This window comes from Engystomops pustulosus, chromosome 4 (assembly GCF_040894005.1).
Source record: "Engystomops pustulosus chromosome 4, aEngPut4.maternal, whole genome shotgun sequence".
Classification (NCBI taxonomy): Eukaryota; Metazoa; Chordata; class Amphibia; order Anura; family Leptodactylidae; genus Engystomops; species Engystomops pustulosus.
The window spans coordinates 193,600,998-193,615,357 of NC_092414.1; the positions used below are offsets into that span (position 1 = coordinate 193,600,998).

Genomic DNA, 14,360 nt, shown 5'->3' on the forward strand with positions numbered 1-14,360 from the left:
GGCCGCCGCCATGAGGTTGCGAAAGGCCTCGGTCTCTACTAGCCTATAGGGCAGCATCTCCAGGCTAAGCAATCTGGAGATGTGGACATTAAGGGCTTGGGCGTGCGGGTGGGTTGTACTATATTTCCTTTTCCGCTCCAGCGTCTGGGGTATGGAGAGCTGATCGCTGGTGGATGCTGTGGAGGATCGTGGAGGCGACAATGGGGTTTTTGTGCCAGGGTCCTGGGCAGGGGGCTGACTATCAGCTGACACAGGGGAAGGAGCAGTGGTGTGCACGGCCGGAGGTGAACGGGCTTGGTGCCACTGAGTGGGGTGTTTAGCATTCATATGCCTGCGCATACTGGTGGTATTTAAGCTAGTAGTGGTGGAACCCCTGCTGATCCTGGTTTGGCAAAGGTTGCACACCACAGTCCGTCGGTCATCCGGTGTTTCTTTAAATAACCTCCAGACTTCTGAAAATCTAGCCCTCGCCACGGGAGCTTGACTACGGGCAACATTTGGCGCTGATGCACCTGCTCTGGCCCTGCCTCTCCGTCTGGCCCCACCACTGCCTCTTCCAACCTGTTCTGGTCGAGGACTCTCCTCCGTCTCAGAAGCACTGTGTTCACCCGGCCTCTCAACCCAGCTTGGGTCTGTCACCTCATCATCCTCCGATCCCTCAGTCTGCTCCCCCCTCGGACTTCCTGCCCTGACAACAACTTCCCCACTGTCTGACAACCGTGTCTCCTCATCGTCGGACACCTCTTTGCACACTTCTTCCACTACATCAAGAAGGTCATCATCACCCACAGACTGCGACTGGTGGAAAACCTGGGCATCGGAAAATTGCTCAGCAGCAACCGGACAAGTGGTTTGTGACTGTGGGAAGGGTCCAGAAAACAGTTCCTCAGAGTATGCCGGTTCAAATGCCAAATTTTCCTGGGAGGGGGCAGACTGGGTGGGAGGAGGCTGAGGTGCAGGAGCTGGAGGAGTGCCGATTTCGGTGACATGGGTGGACTGCGTGGAAGACTGACTGGTGGACAAATTGCTCGAAGCATTGTCGGCAATCCACGACATCACCTGTTCGCACTGTTCTGGCCTCAACAGTGCTCTACCACGAGTCCCAGTAACTTCAGACATGAACCTAGGGAGTGTAGCTCTGCAGCGTTCCCCTGCTCCCTCATCAGCATGTGGTGTCTCACCCCGCCCAGGACCACGGCCTCTAACCCCTGCAGTAGTTGGACGCCCACGTCCCCGCCCTCGTCCTCTACCCCTAGCCCTCGGGTTAAACATTTTCAAAATGAAAGTTATAACTTTAATTTTTTTTTAACTTTTTTTTGTGTTTTTTTGTGTTTTTTTTTTTTTTGTGTTTTTTAGTTTTTAAAACCAAACGATGCTATCCTATTGCTATGGCTATTTTCTAGCCAAGTATGAAAGCACACTGCTATGCCAGATGAGATGACGCTGAGTTATGAAAAAATAAACGTAAAATAAAAAGGAAATGGCAAACTGTGCCTAATTGAAATCCAACCCCTAATAAATTTTCCCACTTCGGTCTTTGCGATGGATATGTGCGTCACTAAGCGCTAAACACAACGGTCGCAAGTCTCACTACAAATTCCTCACAATATGGTAGTAGATGCACTACAGCAAGGCCAGCCACCAGCAGATCAACCAGAAATCAAATATATATAACGCTACTGTAGGCGTAAGTAAGCCGTTTGGATTCTCCTATGGCTATTTTCTAGCCAAGTATGAAAGCACACTACTATGCCAGATGAGATGACGCTGAGTTATGAAAAAATAAACGTAAAATAAAAAGTAAATGGCAGACTGTGCCTAATTGAAATCAAACCCCTAATAAATTTTCCCACTTTGGTATTTGAGGTGGATATGTGTGTCACTAAGAGCTAAACACAACGGTAGCAAGTCCCCCTGCAAATTCCTCACAGTATGGTACTAGCTGCAAATAAAAAAAAAAAAAAGTATAACGTTATTGTAGCCCTAAGAAGGGCTGTTGGGTTCTTGTAGAATCACTCCTGCCTAACACTATTCTAATAGAACACCCTAACGCTTTCCCTGACCAGCAGCAGCTCTCTCCCTAGCGGCATCCAGACACAGAATGATCCGAGCAGCGCGGGCAGCGGCTAGTCTATTCCAGGGTCACCTGATCAGGCCAGCCAACCACTGCTATCGACGTGTAAGGGTACCACGTCATGCTGGGTGGAGTGCAGAGTCTCCTGGCTTGTGATTGGCTCTGTTTCTGGCCGCCAAAAAGCAAAACAGCGGGAGCTGCCATTTTCTCGAGCGGGCGAAGTATTCGTCCGAGCAACGAGCAGTTTCGAGTACGCTAATGCTCGAACGAGCATCAAGCTCGGACGAGTATGTTCGCTCATCTGTAATCCCTTGTCATGTGATGTCACACAGGTACATGGCTTGTTATATCCCTGGTGATGTTATGTCACACAGGTGCACGGCTTATTATATCCCTGGTGATGTGAAATCACACAGGTGCATGGCTCGTTATATTCCTGGTAATGTGATATCACTCAGGTACACGGCTTATTATATCCCTGGTGATGTGATGTCACACAGGTGCACGGCTTGTTATATCCCTGGTGATGTGATGTTCCACAGGTGCACGGCTCGTTATATCCCTGGTAATGTGATGTCCCACAGGTGCACGGCTCGTTATATCCCTGGTAATGTGATGTCCCACAGGTGCACGGCTCGTTATATCCCTGGTAATGTGATGTCACACAGGTGCACGGCTCGTTATATCCCTGGTAATGTGATGTCACACAGAAGCATGGCTTATTTTATCCCTGGTGATGTGATGTCACACAGGTGTACGGCTCCTTATATCCCTGGTCACGTAATGTCACACAGGTGCATGGCTCCTTATATCCCTGGTAATGTGATGTCACACAGGTGCACGGCTCGTTACATCCCTGGTCATGTAATGTCACACAGGTGCACATCTAGTTATATTCCTGGTGATGTAATGTCACACAGGTGCACATCTCGTTATATCCCTGGTGATGTGATGTCACACAGGTGCACAGCTTATTATATCCCTGGTAGTGTGATGTCACACAGGTGCACGGCTTGTTATATCTCTGGTAATGTGATGTCACACAGGTGCACGGCTTGTTATATCCCTGGTGATCTGATGTCACACAGGTCCATGGCTCGTTACATCCCTGGTCGTGTGATGTCACACAGGTTCACGGCTCATTATATACCTGGTCATGTAATGTCACACAGGAGCACAGTTCTTCACATCCCTGGTGATGTGATATCACACAGATGCAAGGCTTGTTATATCACACCCCTGTGATGTAACGAGCCTTGCACCTGTTTGACATCACATGACCATGGACCATTTTTCTGTTCACAGCAAGTAGAGGCTGAAGCTTCCTCTTGAATGACAGCAAGCAGAGATCTAGAAAACTGTGAGGAATTGATACAGAAAGTAGATGAAAAATTGTATATCTCTTAAAGGGGTTTTCCCATTTCGGCAAATTAATGTCATTGTTTGTATAATAAAAAGTTATATAATTTTCCAATTTACTTTCTGTATCAATTCCTTACAGTTTTCTCTGCTTGCTGTCCTTCTATAGCAGTGATGGCGAACCTTTAAGAGACTGAGTGCCCAAACTATAACCAAAATCCACTTATTTACCGCAAAGTGCCAACATAGCATAGCAGCAGTAAATTATTGCTACCTGCTCTTCAACATCTATCAATCGTATCGGCCCCTTGAGGCCACCAATATAGTTGAAAGAAGGAGGGCACATTCAGACTATCATTGTAGCTTCTCAACAGGGTCTCTCTATACAGTAAGTATGTATAGTAGGATGACCTACAAAGATACTGCAGTTCTATCAACACTTTATCACTTTTACCGCAGTTCCAAACAGCCAATGAAGTGTCGTTTTAAAACAGCGCTGATTGAAACATCTCTTAAATTTCCTGGGTCTGCAGGAAGATTAGGTGAATTTGGTCCTGTTTAGTGAGCTCTGTCTTGGCATTAATGGCCTGAGTGCCCACAGAAAGGGCTCCGAGTGCCACCTCTGGCACCCGTGCCATAGGTTCGCAACCTCTGTTCTATAGAAACCTTCCATGTTTACTTCCAGTGGATAGAAATCTGACCATGGTCACACAGGTGCACATCTCATTATATCACACGGCTATGATTACTCTCTGTGATATAACGAGCCGTGCCCCTGTGTGACCATGGTCAGATTTCTATCCACTGGAAGTAACATAGAAGCTTTCTATAGAATGACAGCAAGCAGAGATCCAGAAAACTGTAAGGAATTGATACAGAAAGGATGTTGGAAAATTGTATAACTTTTTGTTGTACAAACAATAACATTAATTTGACGAAATGGGAATACCCCTTTAATCACACAAACAATATTGATAATTTGCTGAAAAGAGACAACGCATGAGAATACAAATGTCTGTGTTATATATTGATGTCGCTGAAGGCTGTTTTTGGCTGTTGATGTTTCCTCTGAGATTAGTTACTGTAAAACCAACAGAGACAGGTGGAGTCCAAGTGGGCGCTTTTTCATTATAGGTGACTCATATGTTGGATATTTTACAATGACATGACTGTACGGCCCGGCTGGCCGACCCAAGAAGGACATAGTATAATCGGATACCGACCAAGGTAGAGTTGGACTGATCTACTAACATACTAGAAAATCACCCTAAGGGCCGGGCCAAATTTCCAATATAAAACTGGCTTCAAATTGACGGCAGACGGGAACCTTGTGAAACATATGAAGCAATCTATTAACCCATTTGGGACTTTTACTTTTGAAGTTGAGTCTTACAGTATTAATGATGTTTCATAAAGTCAACACAAAAGTTACAATGGACGAGTGGGAATCTGTAGGTCTATTTTACCAGCTACACCCCTGTGGGCTCCGATGTTAAATACATTCCTGTAGATGGAAAATATCCCACTTAATAATAATTCCTTTATTTATATAGAGCACACAGAGTTTGCCAAATCAGTCCCTGTCCCCAATGGGGTTCACAATCTAATTAACCAACTAGTATGTTTTGGAGTGTGGGAGGAAACTCGAGGACCCAGAGGAAACCCACGCAAACATGGAGAGAACATACAAACTCTTTGCAGATGTTGACCCTGGGACTTGAACCCAGGTCCCCAGCGCTGCAAGGCTGTAATGCTAACCCCTATTCTTCTCTTCTCTCACTTCTATAGGATCAGAAGAGCCTTCAGCTCCTGTAGTCATACAGAATATCAGAACTTCCTCCTGAAGAAAATGCCTCTCTGTATGACGAACAAGCCATCGAAGGAGGACATTGTGTCTGCTCCAGTATGTGGGAATAATTTTAGAGAAAATGGGGAGGACTGTGACTGCGGCAGTGTAGAGGTAACTCATTTTTTTATCTTGGGGTTTTAGCACATAATTTGCCACCTTATTTATTTCTACATTTCAGGGTGAGAATTAGATACATAATGGGAAATTTAGGGCAAAGGTGGGAGTCCTAGCCCCCTGACTTATCAGTGTGAGTCACATGCTCTGCCTGTGAATCACGGATCAGATATATGATGCAGGGAGTCCATTCCTCCATAATTACATTTAGTCGCTGTTGATCTGCGGGCATGCAGGAGTACTGGTGCTTGGAGGACTGTCCTTAGAGCAGCGTTCATCCTGTGAAATCTGGCCAACACACCGTCCAGGATTCACAGACCAAACACGGTCATGTGTTTTAGCCCTAAACGGGGTCAAGCCATTTAAAAGGAATATCCATATTTTTGGTTGAATACATGGGAGAAAACTCATCTTTCAACCAGAACTGAGTTAAGTAACAAAGGCCCATGCAACACTCTGAAATAAATTGTGCAATTCTTAATTTCTCCTGTGGAGGCACTGCAGAGACATTAAACATTTGCAGCTCTTCTCTTGTATATCTAACTGTTGTTGGATTAGAAGCAGGACGGCCTGGGATCAGCTTATTTTATGGGAAAACTTGTAACAAAAATACATTTTTCACAGTGCACAATACCAATAAGGCCCCTTTCACAAGACCATATGAAAACCGTCTTATGCTACCCATACCATAATGTTTTCATACAGGTAGCATACAGCCACATTAATTTCAATAGGCAATACGGCTATCCATTTAAATGGCCGTATTTCCTACCCAAGTATTAGCTGAGGCCCCTAATTTTACCACAAAACCCTGGGAAAACCTATTGACTCTAGTATAAGCCAAGGGTGGGAAATGCATTGGTCACAGCCTCCCAGTATACAGTCTACCGGACCCTGCCCCATAGTATATAGCCAGCACCTGCCCCCCAGTATATAGCCAGCACCTGCCCCCCAGTATATAGCCTGCCGGACCCTGCCCCATAGTATATAGCCAGCACCTGCCCACCAGTATATAGCCTGCCAGCCCATATCCCCCAGTATATAGCCAGCCCTCTGCCCCAGTATATAGCCTACCAGCCAATATCCCCCAGTATATAGCCAGCCCCCTGCCCCAGTATATAGCCAGCAGCGTGGGAAGCTGGAAAGGTGAATTTTGATATATTTTTTTTACTCGAGTATAAGCCAAGTTTGGGGTTTCAGCACATTTTATTGTGCTGAAAAACAAGGCTTATACTCGAGTATATATGGTACATGTGATAACCATTTAAACGCCCGACTTTACAGGAATGTTCTGACAAGTGCTGTGACGCTGCCACCTGCAAACTGAAAGAAGGTGCCCAGTGCTCAGAGGAGGAGTGCTGCTCAGACTGCCGGGTAAGTTATACTTCACTGCAGGGAATTGGAGGTGTGTATCAGAAATGAAGAGCTCTGACCACTATACAGTATAGCTAGATTACAAAGAAACTGCACAAAAAGGAATCTGTGAACAGTTTTGACCATGCAAAACTGCAGACAGTGCCCAATAGCATCTCGGGGGAGTTGTTACCTCTGTGCATGTTCTAAGTAGCAGCAGGACTGTTGTAAATTAATCTCTTTTCCACTGATTGTAGCTACTCTACATATGCAGGGACGTCATTAGGGGGCGGCAAACTGGGCAACATCCTAGGGCCCCCTGTCCTAAAGGGGCCCCCTGCATGTAGACCTTTGTTGGCAGAGGATGTATTGCTCTTGCAATACCCCTTGGTTGAATGCCCCACTTTGGGTCCCACTTTTAGCTTTTCCCAGGGCCCCACTTTGTCTAAAACTTGACCTGGCTGCGGGATTGTCCTCACACTGCTACGCTTTAAGGTCTCTGCAAAGCGCTGCTCCGAAGCCCCTCCTCTGCTCTAGGTTTCTGTTGTAGCATTCATTCAGGACCCTGAAACAAAAATTATCCTAAATTCCTAAAAATTCTACAGTGGATTAACACTACCATGGGCCCTGGACTGTATGAATATTATGGCCCCTACAAGTCTGGAATCACTTCCTACATCTGGTACCAGAATCAGCTTCTTGGGCAATGGAGGATGTTTCCCTTCTGTCTGCTTTCAATCTGTGGTTTTAGGAACTTTGTAGGTCCTTCAATAGTCCTGAAATGGATCTAGTCTTCATATGTATTGAGAGCAAGAACAGATGTACAAGGGTTTTATGGGTGAGGGTCCTTCTCAGTATAAAATTTGGTGGGTGGTTTGAATGGGCATGGGTCCCCTAGAAGGTTTTGGCCCTGGGCTACTGCCCAAACCGCCCATATTATAATCCATTACTGTCCCCCTTTAACTTACTCTTCGCTTTGTAGTCACTTTGTTTTCTCTTTCATTTCAAACATTTGTGTTCTAACATGACCATGAAGATAAAGTGAGTGAAGTGGGTTCTAATATGTACTGTGACACATGCTTATATAATGTTTACCTTGACTTTCTTTGTGATGTTTATGTCACATTTTAAATGTACTGTTTTTGTGTTTTTGCTTGATCTAATAAGGTCCTAGAAGACTGTGGGCTTTGTAACTACTTGTTTGCACCTTTCTCTTGCTGCACATAATTTTTAGTGTAATTGTTATATGTTAAAAAATTTAAAAAATCCAATAAAAAGAGATTTGAAAAGAATCAATTTCTCCTACAGCGGCTCCTACAGGGTACATTTGGTATTACAAGCTGTCCATTTATAAGGATAATGGTTGTTTTTAAGAGAGACATCCCCATTGAAATGCTATAGCATCCTTAAAGAAGGGGATGGTGTCAATCGTAAAACCTGAAGAGTAGGATACAAAAATATAAAACTTTATTATTATTGTGTACAGATGAAGCCAGCAGGTTCTGTGTGTAGACCTGCCAAAGACGAATGTGATTTGTCTGATATGTGTGATGGGCGATCCGCCACCTGTCCCTCTGATCGCTTCCGGATGGATGGATCTCCGTGCAGCAATGGAGAGGGTTACTGCTATAAAGGAAAATGCCCCACCTTTAGGAGCCAGTGTGAAGCCTACTGGGGAGCAGGTAAACCACCACAACCTCATCCTTACTAGGGTCAAACCCAGGCATTGTAGAGAATGTACATATGAAAGTGAGGAAAGGTTCTTCGAGGTTGCAGCTGAGACTTTATTAAGAGTTGACCTTTGAATTGATATGAACTGAACCAATACTGGAATGGAAACCTGAGATAGATGCCAAACACTACAACTCCTCCAATTTGGTGCTGTCTAAACAAAGATCAATGCTGAAGAATCACAGGCAGTGGCCTATTTTTATTACATTATGGCTCACATTTACTAAGGCCCTTGCGCCAGTTTTCTGTCAGATTTTGCACGTTCTTCTCAGCGCAAACTGCTTTCACAGGTATTAAGGAAGTGTCTGTGACACATTTGTGTGGCGGCTGTACTATACCCGATGCGACACCAAATTCTGCACATAACGGGGTTCCGGAGCACAGTCCGTGTGGCACGTATATCATGGCGTGTCCAACAGAATTGTGTCGCACGCCCTGTGTTAAAGGTGCATCACAAAAACTCAGAGCAGTGTGTTACAAAATAACTTAAAATGAACCTGTCACCAGGTTTCACTCTACTAAACTACTAGCCACTTTAGGTAGAGGATGAAATGTCCTTTCTAGAATTCCCTCTTTCATGTGGAATCTAAACCATTTACCTATAAAAATCTCCCCCAAAGTCAGAGATGACTTAAATTTAATATTTGAACCCCTATCTTCTTTTCTGCTGCACCTGGAAATATGCTTTGTATGTCATGGTAAAAATAAGAATCTCTTCTTTCAGGACACATCAGGCATATGCTTCAGTGTCCCACAGAAATGCACATACAGGGAGTTAAAAAACAGACAGGAGCTGGATATTTATCTGCATCTTGCATTTCCAACCATATATTTAGCTGCCTGTATCTCATGCTTCTTATTATAAAGCCAGCCAGCCCCCATTAGTATATAGCTAGGCTGCCCCCATTAGTATATAGACAGCCAGCCCCCTTCAGTATATAACCAGCCAGTCCCCAGTAGAATATATATAGCCAGCCCCCAGTAGTATATAGCCAGCCAGCCCCCAGTAGTATATAGCCAGCCAGCCCTCAGTAGTATATAGCCAGCCACCCCCCAGTAGTATACAGCCAGCCCCCAGTAGTATACAGCCATCCATCCCCAAGTAGTATATAGCCAGCCAGCCCCCAGTAGTATATAGCCAGCCAACCCCCTCGTATATAGCCAGCCAGCCCCCAGTAGTATATAGCTAGCCCCCAGTAGTATATAGCCAGACACCCCCCAATAGTATATAGCCAGCCTGACCCCAGTAGTATATAGCCAGCCTGCTCCCAGTAGTATATAGCCAGCCCCCAGTAGTATATACAGCCAGCTAGACCCCAGTAGTATATAGCCAGACAGCCCCCAGTAGTATGTAACCAGACAGCCCCAAGTAGTATATAGCCAACCCCAGTAGTATATAGCCAGACAGCCCCAGTAGTATATAGCCAGATAGCTCCCAAGTATATACTTAAGGGCTTCCGACTCACATACGGACCCCTCTGTCCCCTGTGACCTTTGGCGAAGCTCTTTGGATGTTACTTTACTCCCATACTGCAATACAGCATACAGCTGTAAGGTGTCTGTAATGAAGCTTTATTCATAATCCTTGGTCTCATTACAGCAAAAAATTTTGAAAATCCAATTGTCACTGGGACAAAAATTTTTTTTATCTGGATCGACAATTATAAAATATACAGTTCCGACTTACAAACAAAATTCAACTTAAGTACAAACCCAAGGAACCTATCTTGTACATGACCCGGGGACAAAAAATCTCATTAACTGGAGCTGAACCAGAGTCAGAAAGCACAGGTGTCAGTTGTAACTTACAGCTGACATCCCCGTGAGCTCACCCGATCACTGGTGTTAACCCTTTAAATGCTGTGGTCAACACAACCACAGCACATGCCGTGTACTGGGAAGCAGGAAAAAATTCCAAGTGCAGTGAAATTAGTGAAAAAATGCATTTGTGCCAATTTCTTGTGGGCTTTCTCTGTGGGCTCCAAATTACATGACTACTTTATTTGTTGGTTCGGTGCGATCACAGGATAAATTTTGTAGGTTTTATAATGTTTTCATTTGCAAAAATTAAAACTTCCTGTACAAATAAAAATATCTTAATTTTGCCATCTTCTGGCTCCAATAACTTTTTCATACTTCGGTGTATGGAGCTTTTGTTCTTTTCAATGCTAGCATTTTGAGGACTTTTTATAGAAATTTTTAGATTTTAGACTTTTGGCGCTATTTTCCGTTATTATTATATTTATTATATTTTGATCGGACATTTTGGGATGTGGCGATACCTAACATCTTCATGATTTTTATTGTTTATTTATATTTATACCAGTTCTAGGGACAGAGGGGTCATTTGAATTTTTAAGTTTTTTTTTAATTTAATTTTTTAACAAACTTTTAAAAAAAATTTTTAAAAAATGTTATGAACTCCTAGGGTACTTTAACCCTAGGTTGTCTAATTGATCCCAGCATTACTACCATACTACAGTATGGCAGTATATGGTGATTTTCCACATCCTCTATTACAATGTGCAATGTAATAGATTGCCTAGAATCAGACACCCTTGGGCCTTTGCATGACAATCTTAGCCAATATGGCGCCGCCCACGGCGCAATATGCGGCAAACACTCACTAGGGGTCATTTACTAAGGGCCCGATTTGCGTTTTCCCAATGTGTTACCCGAATATTTCTGATTTGCGCCGATTTTTCCTGTATTGCCATGGGATTTTGGCACACGCGATCGGATTTTGGGGCATCGGCGCTGGCATGCACGCGAGGTAAATTGGGGGGCGAGGCCAAACGAAAACCTGACGGATTCGCAAAAACCGCTGCATTTAAAAAAAAAATGACGCGAAACTTGCACTTACCTTCACCAGGAATAGGCCGGTGAACTTCAGTGCATTCCAGCGGGCCTCGGGGAACTTCAGCGCAGCAGCGACATCTGGTGAACGGCGGAGGAACTACCTTAGTGAATCGCCGGAATCCACCGCAGAGAACGCGCCGCTGGATCGCGAATGGGCCGGGTAAGTAAATCTGCCCCATTGTGTATAAAGAGCTCTCAGCCCGCGAGCCCTCTCCAAACACACCCGCAACCGACTTGTGGGGTCGTAATAAGTAACACGTTGTTAAGGGGTTTTTGGCTAGTTAAAGTGTTCAAAAGTTGTAACCAAAATTAAGCAGCACATTTGAGCCCAAAGCTATAAGATAGATGCATTCTTAAAGGTTAAAGAGTTATTGAGTAAAGATGTCTTTGTGAGACTATCTTTTTTTTCTTTCCTTTTGTGTGTATTTTACCTATTATGATTGTGCACTCTTGTCTTCACCATATTATAGGGTCTGTGCCAGCAGAGAAATCCTGCTATGAAATGAGCCCCTCTAAATGCCCTCAGTCTAGGTAGGTATTGTGTGTGGAATACAAAACATTATAATTCTTGCTATAACTCATTGCAGAAACATGTCACACTTTGTGTATGTCTATATTTTCAGATACGGACAATGCGGGGCTCTTTACTGCTCTCTTGGTAAAAGTAAACCACTTTTTAAAAAATTTAGATCCTGTACTTGGAAACAATGTAAAACTCTTGAACCAAAAGTATTAGTAGAAAATGGGACAAGATGTGAAGATGGAGGAGTAAGTTTTCTAGACTGTAATACCCATTGGTTTGATGTATGAGAATATGGTCAGTATTATGATCCATTTCTACACCTTTCTATCCTGCCTTCAGTCAATTATACTACATAAATGTTATAATATAAGGCTGTCGTAGCTATAAGTCTCCTGCAACGTGGCCTTAATTGGCAAAGGAGAAGTCTTACTTCCCGACCCTAGTCAAAAGCCTCTCACTAGACCTACACTATACTGAAGAGATGCAACCACATCGAAACAGTCCTGTCTACAGTTGGGAATCAGTTCCTTCTGAAAAAGATATACTGGGGGTTATTTATCATACGCTCCAACCTCTTGATGTATTCGTCAGGGTACTGCCCAGAGTTAAGCCACATGTGAAAAGTCACTGGCGTGAAGGTGGCGGATTGGGGAAAATAATTGCAAGTGCTAGCAATAAGCTAGCATTTGCGATTATTTCGGGGCTTCTACGCCACTGACGTGGTGCAGAGGCCCTGATAAATATCCCCCACTGTTTGGTTTTAATCCCGCATCATGTCATAAGGCTTCCTGAAGGTCCTGTTTGATGGTAAGGGAGCTGCCTTACAAGGTAGCTACAAGAGGTGTGGTTTTCCTCATCACATCCAGTAAAACTGCATATTTTACCAGAATTCCCATGTGGAATATCAACTACAAGGCAGCCCTAATTGGCAGTCTCTGTAAGGAAAACTCTTACATTCTGACCACAATATATCATCCATTGCAGTGGGTTGGTAAGGTGGGAAGCATATAGCTTTGTCAACTTTAGTGATTGTACAATGTGCAAGGCGGTGTCGGACTAGGTTTCCTTAAGCCCACCAGAGAAAATAAATTTTGGGGCCCACCCTTCATTTTCTCCCAGGAAATATACTCTATCAGCCTTCAAATTGTAGTTTTCTGATGGACCTCTGGGGATCAGTATTGGGTTGAGCCAGGTCCCACTGGAGGATCCTCTGGTACTCTGGTGGGCCAGTCCGACACTGGTGCAAGGGGTAACACAGAATGGCAACTACACAACGCCTAACACATTATAGTGATGGCCACGCAGAGTAGTGTAGGCGCTGACAGTCATGCTGAGAATAGGCCATTCAAAATATTTGGCTGTAAAGACTTCGCAGGGGTTTTCGAGCTCTGTACATGTCTGTCAATGCTTTAAAGATATATTTAGGAACGGGCTCACAATTCTGGAAACAGGGTCCTCCTACAGGGAGCTATAGGCCCACTGTATGTTTCCATATGGTGCATTTGGTCATCATGGAATGTATTGTGATTTCATTAACAAGGAAGATACAATGAAAATGCACTATGTCTCCTCATGCTGGGCGCTTATTTTCTTTAGTTTCTTGTCGGTCACGTTATTTTCTGACAAACCGCAAATATAGGCTGTATAAAATTATTATGGTATAGTAATAATACACAGATTGCGGTAGTATTATATTATCTGGAAAGGGTAGTGATAAACCAGTATACTTCATCGTGTATCTAGTTTTTAAGAAGATCTAACAAAAAAACTTTGTGAATTTTGTAGATGTGTATAAATGGGGGATGCGCTGCCATTCAGTCTGCTGACTGCTCTACCAAGTGCCACGGACAATCGGTGAGGCCTGGTGGTATTCAACTCTCAACCCTTGATTTGACCAGCATAGAGCACATTTGACAAGACCATCACTCAAGCCCCCTAACTCTTCTGGTTCCTGGCATGTCCCTGTGTTTACACGGCACTAATCTTGACAAAAATTACATATGTCCTTTTATCTAATATTTCTTACAGGTTTGTAACGATGAGCTGGTGTGCCAGTGTGAGGAAGGCTGGGCACCACCCAACTGTGACACCAGGGTTGACAACAGTAAGTACAAAATAATGACTATGATGAAACACACATATGAACAATAGCCACCACAGAAAACAGAGGGACTGTGTACAGTCTCTAGAACTGCAACATAGAGCAACCTCTCATCAGGTCGGCTCCAGGTTTCAGTAGGTCCCTAAGTGACAGAGCCTCAGTGGGCCCCTTTACAGTGAACTTATGTGGCGCCTTTAAAAATTTAGAAATTAAAACAGTCTTCTGTTCCCTAAAATATTCCATAGTTTATCATCCCAAACAGCCTCCTAATGGTTATTTTATATAAAGCTCCTTTCCTACGGATTTTTTATGTACAGCTTTATGTGGACCCCCCCAGCAGGCCTGGGCCCCGGCACTTGCCCAGGTATGCCCGGTGCTGGCGCCGGCCCTGCCTCTC

The 14,360-nt window shown here is 44.1% G+C and overlaps 1 protein-coding gene across 1 annotated transcript in view; it reads left to right on the forward strand.

Annotated features, from left to right (window-relative positions):
- LOC140128513 (zinc metalloproteinase-disintegrin-like halysase) overlaps positions 1-14,360 on the forward strand; it is a 44,143-nt gene that overhangs the window by 25,615 nt on the left and 4,168 nt on the right. The window contains exons 12-18 of the mRNA XM_072150211.1: positions 5,222-5,393; positions 6,681-6,770; positions 8,236-8,431; positions 11,810-11,870; positions 11,963-12,107; positions 13,648-13,716; positions 13,891-13,966. Of these exons, the coding sequence (XP_072006312.1) occupies positions 5,222-5,393; positions 6,681-6,770; positions 8,236-8,431; positions 11,810-11,870; positions 11,963-12,107; positions 13,648-13,716; positions 13,891-13,966 (809 nt within the window). The remainder of the gene's footprint in view (positions 1-5,221; positions 5,394-6,680; positions 6,771-8,235; positions 8,432-11,809; positions 11,871-11,962; positions 12,108-13,647; positions 13,717-13,890; positions 13,967-14,360) is intronic.